The 25,288-nt window shown below is 44.9% G+C and overlaps 1 protein-coding gene across 1 annotated transcript in view; it reads right to left on the reverse strand.

The window, feature by feature from the left end:
* The window catches only part of MAP6 (microtubule associated protein 6), a 69,223-nt gene extending 44,304 nt beyond the window's left edge, over positions 1-24,919 (reverse strand). Inside the window, exon 1 of the mRNA XM_041729583.1 lies at positions 23,294-24,919. Within this exon, the coding sequence (XP_041585517.1) occupies positions 23,294-24,219 (926 nt within the window). The 5' untranslated portion in view covers positions 24,220-24,919. The remainder of the gene's footprint in view (positions 1-23,293) is intronic.
* Positions 24,920-25,288: the final 369 nt, after the last annotated feature.

Here is a 25,288-nt window from a genome sequence, read left to right on the forward strand (position 1 = left end):
GAGAAGCAGGCTCCATGCAGGGAGCCCAATGTAGGACTCGATCCTGGGACTCCAGGACCATGCTCTGGGCCGAAGGCAGACGCCCAACCACTGAGCCACCCAGGCATCCCATCTACTGTTCTTCTTTACTAGAACTTTCAGAGTGCCTTCACTCACTTAGGAATGGGCTTGCAGACCACGGGGAAATTTGGGCTCTTTAGAGGAACATGGATTGATTAAGAGATACGCTGACCCTTTCCAAAATGTTGTGCAGGAAAAGTTCTCTCTTTTCTTTTAATGAGGGTTTAAGGGCTATTAAAACCGCATTTGTCATTTGTAATCTTGTAGCTGTAAAGAGATGCCCTTTTATTATTCTTTGACTGAGCTTGCTCCCATCAAATTACTAATGGGGTAATTACCCACATCATAATTACTGCGTAATTACCAGGGGAGTGGGAAGGAAAATGTGGAGGAAAATAAGCAGCCGTGATTTGGGTCGTTGTGTCAGAGATCTGATAAGAATGATCTCTGTGGAAGTCAGTACAGTGGAAGTTTTTTAGTTCATAAAATGAGAGATACATCACCAGGGTTTTATGAAAGTAATTAGTGAGAAGCATGCCTTTCAGCCCCACCCTGGGGACCCAGCATCTTCTTGGAGGCCGGCTGTGTCTGTGGGGGAAGCCAGGGGACTCTGTAATCAAGCGGAGCCCGCTGAAAGCCCGTCCACACGGTCCCCGTGAAGCCCTGTGCAGGTGCCTGAACCTGCCTGAGCCTCACGTTATGAAAGTGAGACGGGGAAAGAGATACCTGTCAGGTCTGTGAGGGCTGAAAACGTCACCCTCAAGGTCCAACGGGGGTGCTCCCTCAGTGGCACTCCTCTCTGACCACTTGCCACCACCATCAGCTTGTACGGCATCTATCTGCCAAAAACCCAATTAGGCGAGGCTGGAGGGCTTAGCAATTATTCAATAATTCTTACCCATATATTTTCCCTTGAAAGTGCCAAAATCACTTTTGGTTAGTCTGTCGGTTCGTATTTTTAGAAATGTGAGGTAAAAATAGAGACCCATGTGGATAAACATGGAATTTGAAATCGCACAGCTGCATCGGAGGCCAAGCTGTGAGGGAGCCTGCTCGCAGTCTGAGGACCGGTTGCGCGGCGGCGCTCACTCTGAGGCCTGTGGGGACGTCTGTAACCTTAGCCTCCCAGCGCCGGCCTCAGACATCTAGAGCGGCGGGAGGCAGGCCTTTGGGTGCTATCTCCTTGTTGTCTGCGCCGCGGACACCTAGCTCAGCAGATGCTCTGTGAGGCAGGCAACCCAAACACCATTTTTGACTAAGGAGTTGACCTGGATGAGAGACCAAGGTGAGTGAAAGCTATAGCTGTAGTAAGTACATAGAAACCTTGGGATGCCTGAGTGGCTCAGTGGTTGAGCGTCTGCCTTTGGCCCAGGGTGTGATCCCGGGATCTGGGATCGAGTCCTTACAGGGAGCCTGCTTCTCTCTCTCTATCATGAATAAACAAAGAAAATCTTTAAAAGAAAAGAAAAGAAAAGAAAAGAAAAGAAAAGAAAAGAAAAGAAAAGAAAAGAAAAAAGAAACCTCTACATGTGTAGAGTACTTCTCCTCTAGATTCTCGAATGTGCCTTGCATTGTTTTCTCTAGGCTGGTCTCCAGCTTCAGTGTTCCTAAGAATCACCTAGGGTTGGAGCAAAGGGCCTGTTAAGATGCAGCCTCTGGGCCTCACCTCACAGCCTGATTCTGGGTCCCAGGAAGCTGCGTTTTCCATGCACAGTCCGTGGACTGTGCACAGTGAGAGAAACACAGAGGCATTTACTTGCCTAACAACTTTGGGATATAAACAGAATAGACATTATTCAGAGGGTTTAAGTAATTGGCCCAAGGTGGGCAACTTGCCAGTGAGTGGTAGGAGCTTGAACCACCCCCTCTCTACCCTGTCCTGATGAAAAGCCATTTCTTTCATTAAGCCCTTGTCAGGATAAGTATTCTTGAAATAATCTCTTCCTCTTAACACCCAGAGTGTGCTTCTTTTTGTTACGTACAGCCTTCCACCTAACACAATGCTACAATTAAGCACCTGCCTTTCTCTATATTAAGCATTCTTTTTATTCTGGTGTTTTGTATCTGGGGAAGCAGCTCCCCACCCCCACCCCAGGGTTAGCCATTCCTAGAGGTGGTAAACATGCCTTTCATATGCAAACCCAACCCATCCGTAGCCCAGACCCCAAACATTGCCTTTATTGGGCTGTCACATTTGGGCCACTTTTGTCCTGCCCTAATCATCCCAGGGCTAGGCACCAGACAACTATGGACAGCCCCTGCGCCCCAGAGGCCACTGAAATTATTCAAGAAAGCCAATCCTACACTTACTTAGCCTGCTTACCCTGCTGATCCACTTCTTCCTGGGAAGACCACCAAGAAGGCTCTTGCCCATGTTTCCCCTTCCTCCTTCTGCCTCCTGAACAATGCTGGTGCTTCACCATGTGGCCTGGCAAGGCATGGTGTAGGGTGCCCTCTCTCCTTGAGAATAAGCAGTCTTTCAATGGCACTCATCTCTTGATCCGGTGGTTTACCATGCCCGAATAAAAATAAAGTCTGCATTTTTAAAGCTGTCTCCCCTATTCAACTAGAAGTGACTTGAGGACAAATGCTTTCTCTCTGAACAACCATTAGATGAACTCACTGAAGTGTTCACTGTGGATGTCCAAAAAATATTTGTGGAAAGGCACCTGGGTAGCTCAGTTGGTTAGGCATCTGCCTTTAGCTCAGGTCAACATCTGGGGGTCCTGGGATCAGCCCCTCATCTGATCCTAGCAGGGAGCCTGCTTCTCCCTCTCCCTCTGCCTGCAGCAACCCCTGCTTGTGCTCTCTGTCAAATAAATAAATAAAATCTTTTTTAAAATTAAAAAAAAAATTTGTTTAATTAATTTTAAAAGTCAAGAGGCTTAAATGAAGTCCTGTATCAGTGATTTTGTTCACTTTGGAGGGTTAGAATTTTAAGTCAATTTTTAAGCTGCTCCCAAACCTCTGTTGTTTTTCTCAAGCCAAGGGTAAAAGCGAATGGCAGACCCTGTGGAATGTTGGGTTATCACAGGCTCCCTTCAATCATGCAAGAAAAGCATTTACTGACATTGAGAGGAAGAAGAGGCAGTTCCAGCTTTCCAGTCTGCCATGAAAACAGACAGTACTGACTCACAGATAAACACTTAAAAGGACAGAAACATTTAAAAGGGCAGTTTGTGGTTTGCCCACTGGAGCCTTCAGAGCAGGAAATGGAAGAATGGAAATCTTTTTGGACTCCTGGTCCAGTGCTCTCTTCCATCTCACCATCTCTTCCATCAAGTGACCTGCAGGCTCCATCTTTCTGTTTTGTTTGCCCATGTATTTCACATCCTATCACACAAAATACTGGCTCACAGACAAAAATTTAAAAGGACAGAAATGTTTAAAAGGGTGGAAACCCACTGAATAAAGTAAACCCAACTACTTACAGTGTCTTGAGTGGGCCAACTTTGGAGAATTTCTGAGCAACACTGATTGAAGTGGCAACGTGGTGTCACCAGCAGGTGTGCACATTTCAGCTGCTGAGATTCACTTTTCCCTCAAATGTGACTGGTCACAGGACAATGCAGCACTTGCCCTGGGGGCACAGGCGCTCTTGGAGTGACCCCAATGACAGGCTTCTGGTTGTACCAGTAAATGGAGAAATGAACCAGCTATACATTTCCTACCCCATTATATCACATTCTGGGGTCAACACAGTACCTTACATCCTATTTCTCTTTTCAGAATTATCTAAGTAAAACAACTCCCTATTCTCTTCTCCCTGTTGGGAATACTTATTTTTTCTTTATGCACAGGCTTTATTAAAGTGGCTTCAATACCCAAGAAACACTTGATTCAAAAACTAAAACGGCACCGCTAGCTAAGACGGTACAACAGCATCCACTTAGGAATATCCATTTTGGATCAATTTGTCATTTTGGCCTCAGCCACCAATTTTTAACCAGGCAGATCTGGGATGTGAATGCGGGTAGCATCTCACTCCAGATCCCATGCTTTTTCCTCAAAGCTAAATGCCTGATTCAAAAGAACTTTTTGGAAAGCAGAGTACAGAACTGGAAATGCATGATTTCAACCTTATAAAAATATGAAGAGGAAAAAAGTTGAACTAACACCAAAATGACAGCATCTGCTTAAGAGGGGTAGGATTTGAGGTGCCTGCCATTGTCATTTTTACTGTCTACTGATTGTACTTTAAAAAAAAAATTAAATTTCCTATTAAGGGAGGAAGGGAGGGAGGGAAGGAAGAAAAGGGAAAGGAGGGAGAGGGAGGGAGGGAGAGCGGAGGACAGAGAAATACTCTTTTCAGACTGCCTCAAGTGACCCTCCAGGCACAGCTGTGCGAGTCAGTGCCGTCTGCAGGTTCCCTCTGGGCACCAGGCCTGCCGGCTTGCTATCCGCAGGCCCCACCCTTGCTCTCATAGCTGACCACCTCCCGCTCCACCGAATACACACAAGTCTGTCACTTTCGTTCCACTTGATTTCCACTCTCCCCTCTGGCTGGTGGCCATGGAGTCCTCTTGGCAATCTCCATACTGGTTCCCATGGATACCCCCGATTCCCAGACAGGCGGCTGCTCAGAGCAGATGGTCGTTGGCACTGGGCGGGAAGCAGGCTGAGAGGACATCTGAGTTATCCAGCACCCTGCATCCTTCTGCCCACTCTCCCCCAACATACTGTGCATGCACACACACACATGTACACACACACACCTTTCCCTAGATCCTGCTTGCTTCTGGCCTTGACAAGGAACTCATGACATTTCAGACATAACAAATACTACAATACCAATTGCTAACACTTGATGAGCACATACTATCACAGACAATGACCTACAAAGTGTTTTGCATAGGAAGGGAAGGAAAGAATTTACCAGGACAGTTTAAAGAGTTCAGTTTTTCTGACCCAATTCAAACACGACTATTTGGGCCAAGTCTTTTTGCGATTAGTGTCGATCCGCATAAGGATGATCTTAGAAACATAACTGAAATTTCAGGATCTGAGACCAACCTTAGAAACTCAGATTCAGAAGGTCTGGGCAGAGCCCGGGAATCTGGGATGGGGCTGAGGAATCTGCTCCATAAAGAAGCACTCCATGTGATTTCAATGTAGGTGGTCTGGGCCACTTGAGAGAAGGCCTGCCCTAGCTCAGAGATTCTCTGACTTTAAAATGCCATGACGTCTTGTTAAAATGCAGTCTCACTCAGTATGTCCAGGATAGCATCTGAGATTCACTCTCAAGCGAGGTTGATGGTGCAGGTCCACGGACCACACTCTGAATAACAAGAACCTATATAGTCAGCCTCCCAGAATCAAATTCATATGCCACTTACCTGCCGAAAACCCAATTAGGTAAGCCAAAGGACATAGTGATAATAGTTTGGTTCAGAGAGTGAAGCACACTGACCCCACTTCCTGCCTGTGTACTCCATAAACAGGAGTTTTTCCAACACTTCCACTGGCACAAGAGTCCTTGACACTGTGTCAATAGTGCCCAGATTTCCAGTCACATCCTTGCCATTCCCTGGCGGGAAGTCCATACCCAGGCCTCCTATACTACTCCTGTTTCCTGCACTTGGTTTCGTTTCTCACATCTCAAGCCTTTCCACATGCTATTTTGGGTGTCTGGAGTGCACTGCCCTTACCACTTGACCTCCGTTACCTGGCACCAAGTAGCAGATTTCTACTCAACCCTCAGAATCCTGCTCAAACATCAGTCCTTGAGAAGATTTCTGCAGATTTCCATATCAGTTTCAGATGTCAGTAATATGCTGGAGTCAGTTCTCACTGTTTTGAGAAAGCCATATATTAAAATTTTCTGAGCCAGTTTTTAAGCACAGCCATTATAAAAAATTTAATTATGTAAATATAAATTAAACAAGTTATGTCAAAAATAAAGGTAACAGGGCACCTGGGTGGCTCAGTGGTTAAGTATCTGCCTTTGGCTCAGTTCATGACCCCGGGGTCCTGGGAATAAGTCCCACATCAGGCTCCCCGAGGGGAGTGTCTCTTATGAATAAATAAATTAAATCTCTCTTATTAAATCTCTTATGAATAAATAAATTAAAATCTTTAAAAGAAAAAAATTAAAAAGAAATAAAGGTAACAAATGCTCAAAATATCACTTTCAAATTATTTTTACCACATGTTACTATTATCTATGCTTTTGAGATGACTTGGGTCTACTGCACCCACTGGATGGGAACACCACATACTGGTGGCTTCTGCACAGCTTTTCCCAACTCCGTGGTAGGAGTGGCATGTGGGCAGCTTGGAATCAGCCACAGTGGGAGTACTGACACCATGAAATTCAGCAAATGCTGCAAACCAACACTAGGTTGTTTTCTTGGGGGTTTAGACTTTAGAAAGTGATGGAGTACAATGTTAATGATGCAGATTAAACCTAAGAGGGTGTCATATCTGTAACCGGTATGTTGTGGCCCGCAGAAAAAAAATTGAGGAAATATTTTTCCAGTACTTGAAATGATTATCTGATTGAGCAAAGAAGCTCACAACATTCACTAATGAGTGAAATTGTGACAGGTTTTCAGGCACCCTCACTGCTTCCCTTTCACCTTCTTCTCAATACAAACAAAAACAGCAGCCAATATTTATGTCAGAATTACATTAATTTGCCAGTAATTTGAGTGACTTCTTTGTTGAATCAAAGAATGGATGGATGGATGATGTCAAAAGCAGCTCCTGTCCTAGGTAGCTTCTGATTCTATAGTTACAGTTTATATTTTCAATGCCCTGGAAAACAAGAATTCTTAACTATAAGAATGACTATATGAGTATAAATTTATTTTCTGTTTTTTGAAGTCCCTATAAGGATCCTATGTTGCCCTGAGCTTCTCTCCTAGCTTATTCTGGAAGTGCAGAGCATCAGTACCCAGACCCTTGTCCCCTGGTTTCCCACCAGTGGCCTTGGCAAATACTCTTCCTAGGCTCTGGTTTCCAACAGTGGCCAAATCATTACTATAATAGGGGCAGGATGATGTAGGGAGAAGGAGAGACAAGCTTTAGGTGGCTTCTCCAGGGGTGTAAATTATGCTTTTGGTTATTAGCTGTGTAACATTGGAAAAGGTATCCACCTTCCCTGAGCCTCAGATAACAATACCTACAGAACAGAGCTGGGAAGACTACATAGAATCTACAGAAAGCTGATCCTATTATTTCTACTGGCACAATAGCTACGGCTACCAATAATACTTATGATACTTTTATTATGTGGTGGGTAATAATCCCAGCAGTTCACAGGATAGTAGACTTTTCATAGGCAACAACAGGGCCAGAATATAGTGGAGTGAGGTTTTTAAAGTTCTAAGAGAAAACCAATTCTACCTAGAATTCTTCCCTCAACTAGCTATCGCTAAAGGATGAGGGCGGGATAAAGATATTCCAGACGAAGGGCATGCTTCCAGAAAGCAAGAGTGAGATTCAGAAAGCAGTGGTGAGCAAAATATTACTGAATATTGAGGGAAATCTAAATAAGCCTTGGACATAAAAATTTTATTACCAATTATTTCTGAACTAGAGGACTTATAAAGCAAAGATGAGCTAAAAATTTTAGGAGGAAATTTAGGAGGGAATGAGAGCAGTATCAAATGGATGAAACCAAATCCTTGGCCATGAGCTAACTCTTCAAGGTCATCAGAGTCTCCCATCACACTGTGCACTCTCTCTGCTCTGTGCTCTCTACTGCAACCCTTGAGACAGGGCACTTTGGCATTATGCACTAGGGTGTTTAAGGGGATCTTGGAATGTGGTGCCTTAGTGCCAAGAAGGGTTCCAGAGGGGACTAGGCCAACCCATTAGTGACAGGCCAGGGGATGAAGCCAGAAGGAGGGGCTCAAGCCGGTCACACAGGAGGCGGGGCAGGCGTCAAGGCTCACCTTCACCCCCTCAGGGCTCAGCTCCAACACCACTTCCTCAGAGGACAGCTCTCATTCCAGGGCTAGGTTAGGTCGGTCAGCTCCCATTAAACACTCTCCTAGCACTTTGTACTTTCTCTGCCTAAAGTTCATCACAATTGTATTTAGTAATTGGAATGCATGCTTAACACCATATCTATCATTATCTATCATTATACTGCTCACTCCATGATGAACTGCATCTATCTCGCTCATAGCCATAATCCAACTTAGTTCGGAGCCTGTCCCCTGAGTGATTAATCTGTCTAAACTCGTGTGCAGGCAGATCCCATGCTTATTTTTGAGTATTAATATTTAAAATTTCGACAGCAAGGACCTAATGATTTATAAAACATGTACACATCCATGTAACCTACAATATGTATAATAGTGCCCCATTTTCTTGGGAGGAAATTCAGGCTCAGAGACTTGAAATTACTTTACCAGGGTTACATAAGCACTAAATGGAAAGGCTGGGATTTCACCTGATGTCTTTTTGATGCTAGGTCTTTTGGTTGATGCACTGCTCCGTGGCTATCAGATCAGTGGCTGAGATTACTAATTTCCCTTATGTTCTTCACTTTTTCTTCAGTACTCTTGTCTCTTCTATCAGCCCTAGCCCTGAAGACCTTGCTAGTTAAAAGCATCCATGTTTCTGTCACTGCATCATCTGGTCCTGCCTCCTCCTCCCTTTTCCATCATCATCATCATCATCATCATTATCATCATCATCATCTTCATCATATCCTTCTCCCTACTATTGAAGTAGGAACAGTCAACAGAGTAAATCAGGACGTGCCAAACTGTGGACCTCACAGTCATCTCCCCAGAGCTTAGCCAAGTGTCTCATTCATAGGAAGTACTCAACAAATATGAATTGAATTGAATTGAATTGATGGAATTCATTTATTGACAGAGTAATACTCTCTACCCAAATTTGTCTATCTAGATAGAGATTAAGGTAGCATTTATAAAGTATCGCCTTCTGACAAATGTAGTTTGGGTTGGGACTATTATGATGTGTTAAAAGGCTCCCAGAGAATGGTGTGAAAAGATTAGATTCTCAGCAGCTGGAATCACCAGACTCTCTTTAGTTCAGACAGCTCTTGGAGGACTCTGGAGAAGTGCTAGAACAGAGCTTCTGTGAGTTATCACCACAGTCCTCTAGAGGGTAGAGGTCTCTTCTGTGCTTTTCTTAGGTGCTTAATCCAAGGCAAGGGAATTTGTCCTCAGGTACCTTTTAATAGTACTTATTCCTTTTTTTTTTTTTTTTTAAGTCTTGTTCCAGCTCCTAGGAGAACCCCACATGAAATGGTCATAGCAGCCAGAGACTGATATTATTTCACAATGGTGACTCCTGTACCTTGTATCCTTGGTTGCCATGAGAGATGGGCTGGTTACCCATTATATATGAAGACAAAGAGACTTTCTCACACATACATCAGTGCCCTGTTGCTTTCAGATGTAAGAAAACAAGAGAGTGACTATGTCACTTGCGAAGAATAAATGATGTGCTTAATAAGGAACAGTCAAACCAAGTATTCTCAGCACTCTGGGCAGAGGTTATTTGCCACTTAAATACAGTCTGAAATTTCGTAGCACAGAGTTCTGCCCTCAATAATACAGACCAGAGGGATGCCTTGGTGGCTCAGTCAGTTAAGGGGCCAACTCTTGATTTCAGCTCAGGTCATGATCTCAGGGGCCTGGGATCAAGCCCTAGGTCATGTTGGGCTCTGCGCTCAGCAGGGAATCAGCTTGAGGATTCTCTCCCTCTCTGTCTGTGCTTCCCCCTGCTTGCATGCTCTCTCTCTCAAATAAATAAATAAATCTTAAAAAAAAAAACCAAAAACAATACAGATCAGAGATTGGCAAATTATAGTCCATGAGCCAAATACGGCAGCCCTCTACCTGATTCTGTTCAGCCATGAACTAAGAATGATTTTTGTAGATAAATATTTGTAATCAATAGGATGAAGGGGAATACTAATTTTGAACATCACCTCAGCAAATGTTATTCCCCTAAAAAAATCCATTCTTCTCATTAGACCTATATTACAAAATATTATATTCAATTATTATTATTATATTTTGAATTTCAACATGAAAACTTTTGGGAGGGCTGCCTGGGTGGCTTAGCGGTTTAGTGCCGCCTTCAGCCCAGGTTATGATCCTGGAGACCCAGGATCGAGTCCCATGTCGGGTTCCCTGCGTGGAGCCTGCTTCTCCCTCTACCTGTGTCTCTGCCTTTCTCTTTGTGTGTCTTTCATGAATAAATAAATAAAGTCTTTAAAAAAAAAACTTTTGGGAATTTTGTTCTCTCTTGTTGTTATATAACATATAAAGGCTGGCCAAACCTAAAATATAGATTATCTACCTCTTTACAGAAAGTTTGCCAGTCACTGATCTAGACCTTTCCAGACTCATCTGCTATATCACTCCTCATAGTCAGAACACTGGCCATAGCTGAATATCTATGATTCGCCAAATGCATATCTAGCTCTCCATGCTCCAGCTGTCCCTTCTGCCTGGAATGTGCCACCTCCCTGCCTCCCTTATTGTTTTGCCTACTGAAGTCTTCCCTGATCCTTTAAGTCAGACTCGAAAATAGTTATAGAAAATCTTTTATTTAAGCATTTCATGGTTCTCTTCCCAGAAATTCAGAATGTGTGCACACTAGAAGGGCAAAATTACCTCTTTATATTAGCTGAGTAGTACTCAAACCACTTGGGATAATGATGATGAGAATAGCTGCAACTTATTGAGTGCTTACTATGGGCTAGGTACTATGCTAAGTAGTGTACACACATCATTCATTCATTTGTTCAATTAATATCTATTAAGCATCTCCTAAATACCATGCATTAAGCTTGGTACTGGGAGTACAATGGTAAATAAGACAGGTCAGAGAGTCACAAGTCACAAACTCAATGGAATATTTAGTCTTTCAACATCTTTGCCATGTAGGTATTATTGATCCTATTTTACCGTTGAGGAAACAAAATCAGAGAAGAGAGGTTAAGTAATTTGCCCAAAGTCATATAGTTAACAAATGGTGAGCAGAATTTGGATGCAAGTCCCAAGATAAAGCTAGATATCTGAGAGGAGCTGAAATTACTATGAAATTACTAGTAAGTATTATACTCTTAAGTGGCTTCATTTGTTCTCATCTCATTGTTAAACACCTTCAGGAAGGAATATATATTCCTGACCTCTTGCCCTCCCAGTGGAACTAACTCCACACTTTTGGCACACTACACAGGTACACCTCCTTCAGAGGTAGTCCATGATTCAGATTGAAGCAGAACCCCCTTTCCTCTATGTCCCCTCAATATCTTGTCCATACTTCTACCAATGTACATACTACTAATACTATAATTTTCTTAATGTTTCTCTCACTAGAGCTCTTTTAGGATAGGTACTATGTATAATTCATTTCTATATCCTTGGGTCCTAGCATAGTGCCTGATACAAGATGTGACAGATGTTTGCTGAGTGAATAAATGAAAGATTTTCATTGGTTCTCTCAATGAAAATGATAAACATGGCCAGCACTTACTGTGATGGGTGTGCACTGGATGAAAGTGATATCTGCTCCCATCTTCATCATGACTCTGAAGTTGCTACTATGCAATTATGTCCATTTTACTGATGAGAAAGCTAAAGACTTTCTCAAGGTCACATAGATTTGTAAGTTACACAGAAATGATTCAAACCCAGTTTCAATGGTCAGCAAATCTGTCACAGGAGACCAGCACACCTCCCAGGACTCATCCCATTATCCCATCCATGAATCTTTCAACAGAATTCGCCAGCCCTTGTTGTGGTCCTAGAAGACTCTGGTCTGATTTTAGCCCTCAGCAGGCCCTGCTTTAGACCCTTGCATCCATGTTGCCTGCCTCACAATGGCAAACTCCTAGGAGTGGGGATTATGTACTCCACACCTTAAATCCTCAGAGCCCATAGCTCCAGTCTTTGCATGCTCTGAAGACACTGCGTTGAACTTGGAATAAAAATAATATTAAGCCCACTGCATTATTATTATGACATTATGATCAAATAAATCCAATCTAATTCCCTGCTTTTATAGCATAAGCCTCTTTCACAATGAACTAAAAGCTCTGAAGGATAGGAGGGATTTAGAAGGAAGATGGGAGGAGGGCAGGAGGGAAAATTGTGAGCAAAATCAAGCCATTGTTACATGTAGGGCTTGTCAAGGCCTAGCTCAGACTATGATTTGGCTAGATCATTTGCTGGGGCCTCTGTGATTTTAATGTACAACCAGAACTGAGAACCCCCAGGAAAAACCATCAGGTGTGTGAGGGGAGCACTGAGCAAAATGCTGGAAATGCCAGATAGGTCAGTTCCTGGAAAGTCTTGACTGCAGCCTGAGGTGCTGGGCCTTGTTCTGGAGTGGAAGGGAATCCATGGAGAATTCAGGATAAGGGGTATAGTGAGACCAGTGACCCTCTTCCACTGTAGAAACAAGCTGGTGGATGAGGATGGCATGGACTTAGGAGAGTGGGAGGCAAAAAGACAACAGGAAGGACCTGGGGCCCATAGCAGCCCCCTAGGAATGGCAGCAAACTGGGGGTATGTGGCAGGCATCCGCTTGAGCTATGCAAGTAAGGCATAGTGGTGGGCTGGGAAGAAGAGAAACAGGTTCCTGAACCACCTCCGCCATTGACTGGTTGTGTGATATCAGTTCCCAGACCTTCCTGACCCTAGTTTTCATCTTTAAAGAGAAAGATGTTCACTTTAAAAGGTCATTATGAAGTCTAAATAAAAAGATATGCTAAAGCAATTGGCAAGAGTCAACACTTGGTAAATGAGGTTGAAACTCAATTATGTCTCTGTTCTAACATTCTGCTCCTTTGCATTCTTCCATTGCCTATCTTCTGCCTCTCATAACGGTCTAATAGAGAACGGTTCCTAAGGGCCAAGAAGAATATAAAAATGCACTATAGGATATGCCATGACATGGGCCAACTTTTTGAAGTCATTGCATGAAACAGACGGTGACCACAGAGAGCAGCACAGTGAAGGAGGCAGTGTTTCAAGGAGGCACTTATGGCAGGTGTTGTGGCTTGGGGCCTGGGCCCAATTTTCCCACCAAAAGAGGTTACACCAGGCTTGGTCCTGCAAAAGCCTCCTCCTCATTCAATCTGGAAACAAGTACAACTTGGCAATGGGCTATGCTAGGACAACGAGGAGAGGAAAGAGTACTCTGCTATTTTATATACACGTGGGGTAGCTCCTGCAGGGAACCACAGACCAGTGGCAGGGGAGGTGGGAAGCCAGTACAGTGTGGGGGCCTCTGCTCTCACTCCACATAGACATCAAAGGTCTGACTCTTCTTCCGCCTATCCCTGATGTGTCAGTGGGGGTTGGGCTTCGACCCCAACATTCTCTTCTTTTCACCCTCTTTATTCCCCACCTACCCTGATGCCTGTGGGTTTGATCCCCACTGACAGCTCCATGTACAGACCTTTTCTGTTCTGTCTTTTCTCCTGAGCATCAAACCTAGGTCTCCATTTATTTGGTTTGTACTTTTTTTCTTTAACTTTTGGTTGAGATATAACATACATAGAATAAAAACTATAAACCTTTAATTGCTTGCATGTGTAGATCCATGTAGCCATCACTCAGATCAAGATATAGAACAATTCCAATAACTCAGAAGGGTCCTTTGTGCTCCTTCTCAACCAATCACTCACTCCACCCCCCCAGAGATCACCACTATTCTGATTTCCACCACCATCCTTTGGTCTGCTTTTGAAATCCATATAAATGGAATCATTCAATAAGTTCACTTGCATCTGTTCCTTTCATTCATCATTATGTCTGTGGAACATATCCATATTATAGAGTACTGCAGTAATTTTACTTTTCATACAACAGTGGTTCTCACTAGGAACAATTTTTCCCCCCGCAGAGATCTTTTTGTAACGTCTAGAAACATTTTTGATTATCAAAACTTAGCAAGGGCGAGGGTGTAGTGGGGAATGCTATGGCATGGAGTAGATAGAGGCCAGGGATGCTCCTCCCAACAAGGAATTATCCAGTCCAAAGTGTCAGTAGTGCCAAGATTGAGAAACTCTATGTATTAGTTTCGTATAGCTGCTGAAATGAATTACACAAGCTGAATGGCTTAAAACCATGCAAATGTGTTATCTTATAGTTCTAAGCTAAAAAGACTATAATGGGTCTCACTAGAAAAAAAATCAAGGTGTCAGCAGAAGCAAAGTGTTCTTTCTGAAGACTCCAGGAGAGAAGCCATTTCCTTGCCTTTTCCAGTTACTTAGCAGCTGTCTGCATCCCTTGGCTCATGTCACCCTTTCTGTCTTTGAAGTCAGCAATGTCTGTCCAAGTCTTTATCACACTGCATCACTGTGACATTGACTCTTTTATTTATAAAGATCTCTGTGATTACAATGGGCCCATAATCCAGGATACTTACCCACCTCAAGATGCTTAACTTAATGACATCTGCAAAGTCCATTTTGCTCTGTAACATAGTATATTCCCATGTTCCAGGAATTAGGATGTGGACATCCTTGGGTAAGGGGTTGGGGGAGCATCATTCTGCCTATGGCTCCTTCCATAGGATATTCCACTCTATGAATATGCCACAATTTATCTACCCCATTGTTGATGGACATTTGGGTTATTTTTTCTTCTTAGCTATTTCTAATAAAACTGCCACACATATTCTTGTACAATTCTTCTGTTCTCATTTATGTTGGGTATGTATTCAAGGGGACAGTTGCTGGGTCTTAAGTAAAACCTATGTTTAACCTGAGTGGATAATGCTAAAGAGTTTTATAAAAGTTATTCTATCAGGGATCCCTGGGTGGCGCAGCGGTTTGGCGCCTGCCTTTGGCTCAGGGCGCGATCCTGGAGACCCAGGATCAAATCCCACATCGGGCTCCCGGTGCATGGAGCCTGCTTCTCCCTCTGCCTGTGTCTCTGCCTCTCTCTCTATCTCTCTGTGACTATCATAAATAATAAAATAAATAAAAAATTTAAAAAAAAAAAAAGTTATTCTATCAGGTTACACCCTAAATCATCAAGGTGCATTTCATTTTCTACTGAACAATTCCATGTCAATCTTGTAAAAAAACACCTCAAATTCAACTTGTCCAAAACTGTGCTATCTAGCTCAGTAATGACTGTTTCCCCAGACATCCAAAGCATGAAATCTGAGAAATGTCCTAGACTCTTCCCTTTGCCTTTCAGCCTACTTTCAATTAGCCACAACATTAGTGTATACTTTACCATCAGTGCTTGGTGACATTCTTTCCTTGCTGGAGCTTTTTTTTTTTTTTAAAGATTTTATTTATTTATTCATGAGAGACACAGAGAGAGAGAGAGAGAGAGAGGCGTAGAGACACAGGCATAGGGAGAAGCAGCCTCCATGCAGGGAGCCTGACATGGGACTCAATCCCAGGTCTCCAGGATCAGGCCCTGGGCTGGAGGCGGCGCTAAACCACCAAGCCACCTGGGCTGCCCCCTTGCTGGAGGTTTCATCATCTCTCACCCAAACAACAGCTTCTTCCTCGACTCCATGCTTCCAGCCTAATCCTCTCCAATCCATCCTTCCCACCACTGTCAAAGTCACCTTTTCCAAAATCCAAAACCTAATCCTGCTAATCTTGCATCTTCTCTTTGCTTATAGGACAAAAGAGCTGGCCCAGCCTACCCACCTGGTCAACCCTTCACCATTCTATCATCATTCTGTGAGACCTCTAAATTCTCCCTGCACAGAACGGCTTACAATGTCTCTTCTCATACATTTACTCAAATTGATCCCTTCCCCACAATGCACACCCATCTTTGACGATTCAGCCTGTCAGTTCCCTCTCTCCTGAACTCTTATGCTGACAGCCCTCAAATCAAGTAGACTTAACCATTCTCTCCTCTGTGATCCACCATACCCTGCATAGACTTTTTATTAGGGTGCTTTTCAGCACATTTGTCTCTGCCTAATACACATTAGCCTTTTAAGAGCGAGGACTGCTGCTTTGTCATCCTAGGAATGAGCCTGACATAGAGTAGGCACTAATCAATGTTCACTGGATTGAAACTGAGTTGAGACAATACATGTTAATATGCTATGGATGATGTGGCAAGTGTCGAGAAAGATTAGCATTAGACAAAGTCTGTGTCTTCAGCAGTTTAAAAGCCAAAAGGCAGACAAGAGGCACTGTGGGTCCTAAGCTCTAACAGGGAAGTAATAGTACCATTTTTGCAGAGTTATATAAAGAATGTAGGAGAAAATGCATCTAAGATTCCTAGTAGCCTGCCAGGCACATAGTAAGCACCCAATTAGCTACTATTCTTATTTCCAATGGTGAAAAGCAGCATCTTTAGTGAGCATCAAGAGAATTTTTAGTTTGTTGGCTGAGGCCCATCATGTAGTTTTCTTCATTTAGTAAAGAATTAGAAGCTCACCTGTCTACATTTATACAACTGATATAATTTGTAAAGCCAAAGCTGCATTGATTATAGAGATAAGTCATTAATCTTAGTGGACATTTCCTGGAATATTGTAGTTTTGTGTCTGGGAAATCAAGTGATTCTCAGTGATTGCAGATTTAGAACTATGACTGGCTTGACTCGTTTGTTTTTTTTTAATTAAAAAAATTATTTTTCAATTTTTATTTATTTATGATAGTCACAGAGAGAGAGAGAGAGAGAGGCAGAGACATAGGCAGAGGGGGAAGCAGGCTCCATGCACCGGGAGCCCAACGTGGGATTCGATCCCGGGTCTCCAGGATCGTGCCCTGGGCCAAAGGCAGGCACTAAACCGCTGTGCCACCCAGGGATCCCCTTGACTCATTTTTAAAGCCATTTTTTCCTCCTGAGAGAGCAACCAAGAATTACCTGTATCTTATCTCCTCTCCTTTTTGTGGGTTAGTCTCAGTCAACATTATATCTCTGAGAGTTAACTGCACAAGGTCAACCAATCCTCTAGCAAAATGCTTTGCACATAGTAAATCCTCAGTAAAAATTTCCAAAGAGGCATAAGGCATTGCTAAGTTAGGTACTCCATGTGGTTTCCATATCTCTGTTCTGATTTCCCCTTCTGATCACTCCGTTTTTTGTCTTTTTCATGGCTATTCCTTCTGCTGTCAGTACCCCCCAAATACTTATATTCCTCAGGGCTCTGTTCTCTGATGTCTCATTTTCTCTACTCCCTCTTTGGAGTTGATATAAATATGCATGCAAACACTACAAGCAAAAAATAGCAAACCAAATTCAGCATCATAAGATATATTTTTACACAAGCAAGGTTTATCTCAGGAATGCAAAGATGGTTCAATATCAGAATACTCTATTAACAGATTCAAAAAGAAAAACCATATGATCATCTCAATTGATGTAGAAAAAGCATTCAACAAAACTCAATACCCATCCACATTTTAGAAACTTAGTAAATTAGGAAAAAGAGAAGTTTCTTAACCTAATATGAAGCTGTCTCATAAAACACAGAGCAAACCTCATACTTAATGTTAAAACTTTAGAAGCATTTCTACATCCCAAGACAAAGATGTCTGTTATCAGCTACTACACCCTATGTCCTCATCAATGCAGCAGTATATACACATACACACATACACACACACACACACACACAAGATATATAAATATTGGGAAAGAAGACAATAAATTGGTATTTGCTAAAGACATACATTATATCCACAGACAGTCCAAGTGAGTCTGCAGACAAAACTAATTAGAGAGCATGATAAGGTTGCTGAATACAAGATCAACATCCCCAAATTAATACATATAAGCAACAAAACATTAGAAAATGTAATAAAATGTACTCTTCACAATAAGAAAAAATAATTGAAAATATCTTAGACAAAAAGACAAGATGATAGTTTGCTATTAGGTCAGAAAAAGAGCATAGAACAGAGATTCTAGAAATATGTTCAAGCATATGTGACCCTTATATGATAGAGGAGATTCATGGAGACATAGAGGAGAAAAAGCTGCACTTTTAGAAAGGGTGTGAGGATAAATGAGTTTCCATAAGACAGAAAAGAAAATTAGATCCCTACTACATTCCATATATAAAGTTAAAATCCAGTTAGATTACTAAAGACTTAAATATGGAACAATGAAACTTAAAAAACGTGTGTGTGTATGTGTGTGTGTGTGAGAGAGAGAGAGAGAAAGAGAGAGGGAGAGAGAGAGAGACCCTTGTGCAGAAAATTACAAATGTAAGTGAAGGATATAAAAGGCTTAAATAAATAGCCACCAACACTGTGTATATGAGAAAACTCAATGCCTTAAGGACAGCCAATTTTTCCAAGCAGTATTTTTCCAAGTAAAGCTTGAGCTTCACCTGCATCAAAATTACCAAGACTGTGTATTAAAATATAGTTTCTTAACCCCTACTTGAAACCTACTGAATCAGTATGCCTGAAGATGAGGCCCAGAAATCTGCATTTTAGAAAACTTGGGTGTACTAAATTTTGAGAACCTTTGCCTTAGAGAAGTAGGTCATAACCTGAATTGCACTGAGAATCGCCTTGGACTATTTTTAAAATATTCATATGCCCAGGCCATACCCCAGACCAATAAAATCAGAATTTCTGGGCAAAGCACCTATGCATCAGTGTTTTTATTTTATTTTTTCAAAGATTTTATTTATTTATTCATGAGAAACACAGAGAGAGAGGCAGAGACACAGGCAGAGGGAGAAGCAGGCTCCATGCAGGGAGCCCGATGCGGGACTTGATCCTGGGACTCCAGGAGCACGCCCTGAGCCAAAGGTAGATGCTCAACCGCTGAGCCACCCAGGTGTCCCAAGCATCAGTGTTTTTAAAATTCTCCAGTAATTCCAATGTGCAGTCAAGGCTGAGGACCGTTGCCTAGGTGAAGGTGCCCATCTTCATTTGAACATTTACTTCTAGGGCTCATCTAGTAGAGACTGGACTTTATCTTGATTAAGGCAGGAATAGCTTCCTTACATAAAGGTTATAACTTATTCATTTGGTATCCCCACATCCTATCTGATACATACAGGGCCTTGGCCCTTCATTTTCTGAAATAAATCCAACTAAATAAAATTGTATGAAATGAATCAATGTGAATGAATCAATGTGCAGGTGAATAAAATTTTCACCAAACTCTAGAAATTCTTTTGGATTCGGCAAACTTCTATGGCACCCAGGCTCAATGTTACACTATGAGAGGTATACAGATGAGCAAACGCTTCTCTTCCAGTGTTTGTGACCTGCTGGAGGAGGCAGATATGAACAAAAGCAGGCAATGGGAGTGCATAGAATATAAAAAGGGAAAATAAGAAAAATTAGCTCTGAATGACAGAACCTGGAAGGTATCCTTAAGGATTCTGTATCTGAGATTGGCCTTGAAATATTGCTGAGACTTGCCCAGGAAGAAATTAGGGAAATGGACAGTTGCCCTAAAAGCACAGGGCAGTTTTGACAGCAGAAGCTAGGTCAGACAGGCCTTTCTCTATAGGGCACGGAAGATTGTAGGGCAGATATGAAAGGCTCCTTTTCTTTCCAATTTCCTTGTTACTTCTCTCATTTGTCAAATATTTTGCCTCTGGTTTATTAATTCTACCTCCTGGTGCCTCAGTTGATTTCTTCCAGGAGAAATTTCTCATTAGCATTTCTATGGGGAGCACCTGCCACCCCATCTAGCCCTATTAACTGATGTCTAGGGCAATGGCACTGAGAGGGGAATTTTAATCCCTTCCTCATGACTCATCTCTTTTCTAATTGAGAATTCGAGGTCTAAAGTCACAAGTGGCTGCCCAGCGAAATCCATCCTTAATATTAAAAGTGATAACAGAGACATGCTTCTCAACTTTATTACATCATCTATGTAATATGAGTGTACTAAAAATTAATCAACTTCATGATCGTGAATAACAAAAGAGATTGAGATAGCACTTAATGCAAAATCCTAGGCTAATGTGGATACGTTATGAATTAGACAAATTGGGAAGGTTTCTCAAAATCATAGCGTCAAAGGACATTTGAGATTATCTACTGACTATATTGTAGGAGAAAAACCAATTAGTATGTATATGACTCTGCATGCTGAATGTGTATTTTACATTATATACCAATATGTTAAGCTGATGGATTATGTGCCCTTTATTTAAGCAAACTGCTCCCATTGATGTCATGTGACAGATGTCACTTGGAAAGCCCATGAGATGAACCAATCACCATGGTGTAAGCCACCATGATTTATGTAGAGTGGCAGAAGAAAAGGGTTTGTAAATCAAATTATCTTTGAAATGGAACCCAACCTGGCTTCTAATAAGGGAATGTAAGACTCATCTCTGCCAGCCATGGGGTATACTTAGATTTAGGAGATATTCCGAATCACAGCAAGGGAAAGAATATGAGATAACAGGGAAGGAAAATCAATGTTCCAGATAAGCCTACAATTTCCAGGCATTTTTTTTTTCTTTATGGGATATTTGATTAATTGATTATCTAATTTCTTCATGTCTACCTTCACCCAAAGTGCATTTCCCTATTATTGGTTAATTTTTCTTCTGAAACAAAAAACAATGTTAAATTTCACATAAACTTTGTCATGCACTTAAATTGTCCATTAAGGAAATTGATGTCTCTTAGCAACTCATTCTCTTAATGCTTCCAAACCTTTCTGATTATACAGCAAAATGGAACTGCTGGCCCCAAAGTCACATGCATAATTAAATTTTACAGAAGACCCAAATGGGAAAAAAAATTATTTTAAGGCGCTCAGAGAATTTTTTTCTTTGACGGGTTGGTGGAGTTCTGATAGCCACTAAAAATAATCATTCTCACCAGCTGCAACAGCAGAGCCTTCCCCCAATCAATCCCATCACTTGCAGTATGAGTATAATTCTAACTGTAAAACCTGACTTCGTACTGTACAGTTAAGGTGGTGTTTTCGGGGAAGAGGCCATACGGAACAAAGATGTAAGCCAATATATTTGGAGTGGGTTGTATCCGAAGGGTAGGTCATCCCTTGACTGTCTAGCCAATTTCTCACGGACAAAGCAAGTCCTGCTGACTTGGAAACATAAACTGCGTAGGACGACCAAAGGAGATTTGAGAATTTGGGATCTCTCTTGATTGGCATGGATTCTGTGGTGGTGAGGAAGGGTAGTACCCTTCATTGTTGAATGTTAAGGTTCCACCTGCCACAGGGTGGGAGCAGGTGGATGAGGAGCAGGAAGATGAGGTGGATGGGAGCAGGAAGATGAGGAGGCCAGATCAGAAATCTGCAATGTTGGGCCATCTTAGGGTTCTCTGGGAATGAAGTAGGGCCTGCCTTGTAAACAAGAAGGTCATGGTGGAATCACAAAACTACATCTTGGCTTTGTTTTTTATCTCCCTTCCTTATTTGTTTCCTTCTTTTCTTTTTGATCTTCCTTTGGTAGTCGCATAAAGATACCATGAAAATTCCACTCCTGATGGCTGTGAACCAAGGAAAAGGATCTTGCCTGACCCAAAGCCAAAAAAAAAAAAAAAAAAAAAAAGAAAGAAAGAAAGAAAGAAAAGAAAAGAAAAAAGGAGTGCACTCCTAGGGGGGACCACTGTGGTCATGATAACAATAAACCAAGAGAGAAATGCCAGGTGGGAGGTGGAATTCAGGAAGATGGAGTAGGAGCCACATATTTGCTGCTCCTTCTCGTTGGGAAATTCTTTCTAGAGTCAAAACCTGGGAGACAGATGAATTTTTGCCTTAAAAAGAGAGGATATCTATCTCTGCTATGCTTCCCTCAGCATATGAGGGAGTGGTTGTTATGTTCACTGGAGAAAGACATCAGTCTGATAGGAGGCTACATATAGGGTTTTGGCAAAAGACACTAACTCTGCAGTCCTCCCAACCACAGTCTCCTGCAGGAAGGAGACAACTGGCTCTGGCATTGATGAAGGACCCCATTTTGAACACCTCTGGCTCAATTATTCATCATGCACATCCTTTTCCCCAGAGACCCTAAAACCCAATGTTACACGTTCTGAGTCAAATGTGATCTCTCAGCTGCTTGATCTGGGTTGAAACATAAGGGGAGGATGAAGAGCTAAGCATTCAAAAATGATACTGGATGTACAAAGGGTGAGAAAGCAATTTGGAAGGGCTGAGGCTGCAGCACAGGGAGAATTCTAGAAGGATGGAGAGAGGGAGAGGGAAAGGAAGAGGGAGGGAGGGAGAGAGATAGGGAGGGAGGGAGGGAGAGAGCAAGAGAGAAAATGGATATGTGCTTTCTTGAAGGCATTCATTTACAGGGAATTTAAACGCTAAAGAGGGGGTTCTTGGTGGTAACAGAATGAGCAACACAACTGCAGAACATAAAGGGAAAGGAGAAAGGAAATGCATCAATGGGGAGAAGGCTGGAGGTATCTAGGAAGTGGAAATCAGAACAATGAGGCATCAGACACAATGAGGCATCAGACACAAGACCGTAATGGCGCTAAGGCATTCTAATCACCTACTATGTGCCAGGCACAATTCTCCTCGGCCATCTCATGTAACCTCACAATGTCTAGTACAGCGCCTGGCATATAGTAGGTGTTCAAAAATATGTCAAAGTTTAATATTTGATTAATAAATGAATAAGCAATTCTAGGAGAACAATCTGTTATCAATCACATTTTACACATAAGAATCTGAGGCCCGGAAAAGTTAAGAAACGTGCTCAGTGTGTCACAGCTTCCAGGAGGAGGAATAAATCTGACTTCAAAGCCTGATGGTAGATGGAGGAGGGTGATCTATAAGAGCCCTGTGGGGAATCGAGAAAAGGGTGTGGTGCTTGGATGTTTCCCAGGGACCAAGAGAGGGAGGGAAGAATGAAAGGCCAAGTGAACCTGGCTGGGGAGGAAGGGGCCGGCCACTTCTAGGAGGATGGGGCCCTTCGGAAAGGCCCATGGCGGGTGGGCAAGAGCTGAGCCAGCGAGTGGCAGCATCCAGGCCAATGCAGCTAGTGAGGTGGGTGGGGCGAAATGGCACAGCCTGCAAGAAGCTGCAAAGGGTCTCTGTTGAGCAGGTGGGGATGTGAGGTGGGACGGGGGTCGGGGGGACGGGGAGAGGGGCTAAGGTGGTAAAGGGAAAGCCCTGGGCAGGCCGGGATGCCTCGTACCTCCAGCTTTCACTTAAGAGCGAGCAGAAAGAAGTCGGCCCTGGGAGGTATCAGGGGCGCGGCGGGGGAGAGGGTGTGGCCTGGGAGGGAGGGGCCCCGGGGCGCCTGCGGCGCGCAGAACGCGCGCGGCGCAGCCTCAGCCGAAGGGGAAGCGTGGCCGGCCCGGTCGGAGCTGCGGCCCGAGTCTCACCTGTAGGAGCTGCCCGCCGCACTCGCCACCTCCTCGCGGATTTGCCTGTTGAGGGCGTCCGCCGCTGCACGCCCCTTGCCCGCCTCGGGGGCCGCGGCCTGGGCCTGGGCCTGGGCCTGGGCCTGGGCTGCCGGCAGCGGCGTCGGCGTCGGCTCCGGCCCCTGCCCCTCGGCGCGGCGCAGCATCCAGGCGGGCCCGGGCTTCCTGCGTGTGTCGCGCTCGTCCCCACCCGAGGGCTTTCCCGCCGCGGGGCCCCCAGCGCCGCCAGGGGTCGCCTCCTGCTCCGGGGCCTCGGCGGCGGCCTGCGCGGGCCAGCGCTCCTGGCTCTGCGGCCGGCGCTTGGACGCCCCGAGGATGGGCCCCGACGCCTGGGAGGCCGTGGGCATCTGCACGGGCTTGGGGATCCACGGGTGGTCCCCGCGGCGCGGCAGCGGCCAGGCGCGGAAGTCCTTCTGGTACTGGGTCTCGCGCTCGAAGGGCGCGTCGGAGGGCTGGTACTCGCTGCGCGGCCGGCAGCTCGGCTCGGGCCGCTGCACCTTCCAGGCGCGGTAGTCCTGACGCATCACCGAGTCCGCGGGGCCCGCGCTCGAGGTGGAGCCGGAGCCCGGGCCGGGGCCGGGGCCGGGCGCGCTGCGGCCGGGGGGCGCCGCCGCCTCGCGGTCGCCGCTAGGCCCGGGCGCCGGCCCCGTTGCCCGGGCAACTGCATCCAACTCGCCCTGGGCCGGCTGCGTCTCTATGGCGACCGCCCGCGCCGAGGGGGGCGCGTGCGCCGGCTGCGGCGGCTGCGGCGGCTGCGGCGGGGCGCTCGGGGCCTCGGTGGCCTCCGAGTACTTGGTGAAAACCAGCGGCACGGCGATGTCCGCCTTGTCCAGCTGGTTCCAGAAGCGGGCGATGCAGCAGGCCCGCGTGATGCACGGCCACGCCATGATGCGGGCTGCAAAGCTGGCCCCCCCCTCTTTCTTTTTTGTGGTTCTAAAGCAAGTCTCTAACCTCACTTCAGTCCCTCGGCACTCGACCAGCCAGTCCGGCTCCCACAGCCTTTCCCTCGGTGGCCCGGGCTACCTCCTCTTCTCCCTCAGAGAGCACCCAGGAAGGTCAAGCTATCACCGGGACAAAAGTCCGTAAAGTCCCCCGATTGATTACCGGCTGCAGACGCCTCCGGAAGCCGCCTGCAAAGGTCTTGGGAGCGCAGTCTGCTGCGGCAGCGATGGGCGAGACACACAGCGTCCCGGGGTCCCCGGCGAGGGCGTCTGGGTCGCGCCCCTCCCTGCGGCGGCGGCGGCGGCGGCAGACCCCGGCCGAGCCAGGCGACGCGAGGCGAGGTGGCTGCGGGCTTAAGCCATGGCGTGGAGGAAGGGCCGAGCAGGGTGGCCTCAGGGGCCACGGACGAGGCTCTGTTCCCCCTCTCCGAGGCGTCCCGTCGCAGCCAGCCACCCAGAAAGGGCTCGGAGGCGATCACCTCCAGCGGAGACCGAGCATTGCTGCGGCCGCTTCTCCCGATGATGCTGCAGCCACTGCCGCTCCGTGTCTGCTGCAGGGAAGCGGCCCCACCCTTATCTACTGCTCGGCAGGGTAAAAAAAAAAAAAAATCCAGGGAAGACGCCGAGAGAGAAAGCGCGCTGCAGAAAAAAATCACCTGCTGTCGTCAGCGCGCGCTGCCGGGAGCTCGCTCTCGCTCTTTCCCTCCCCCCTGCGCTCTGGGAGCTCCTCCCTCCTCGGCTCCTAGGCGACAGCGGAATCTGGGGCCTAGGTGGGTTCAAGTCCCAGGCTGGGGACGACTTGCCGTCCTTACCCTGGTCCCTTCCCCTCCAGGAGCCTCAGGCTCTTTTGTAAAATAGGGCCAGTCATGGAGGAGGGGAGATTCAATTTTTAAAATATGGAAGATATCCCTAGTGAAATGTCTGTCCCGGAATAGATGCTTTTTAAAAAGAAAGCTGGTGTTATTGGCCAGTTCCTGGGGCGGGATTTGAACTCCAGTTTGGCTGGCTCCTGATC

The sequence above is a fragment of the Vulpes lagopus genome, chromosome 15, assembly GCF_018345385.1.
Source record: "Vulpes lagopus strain Blue_001 chromosome 15, ASM1834538v1, whole genome shotgun sequence".
NCBI classification, from domain to species: Eukaryota; Metazoa; Chordata; class Mammalia; order Carnivora; family Canidae; genus Vulpes; species Vulpes lagopus.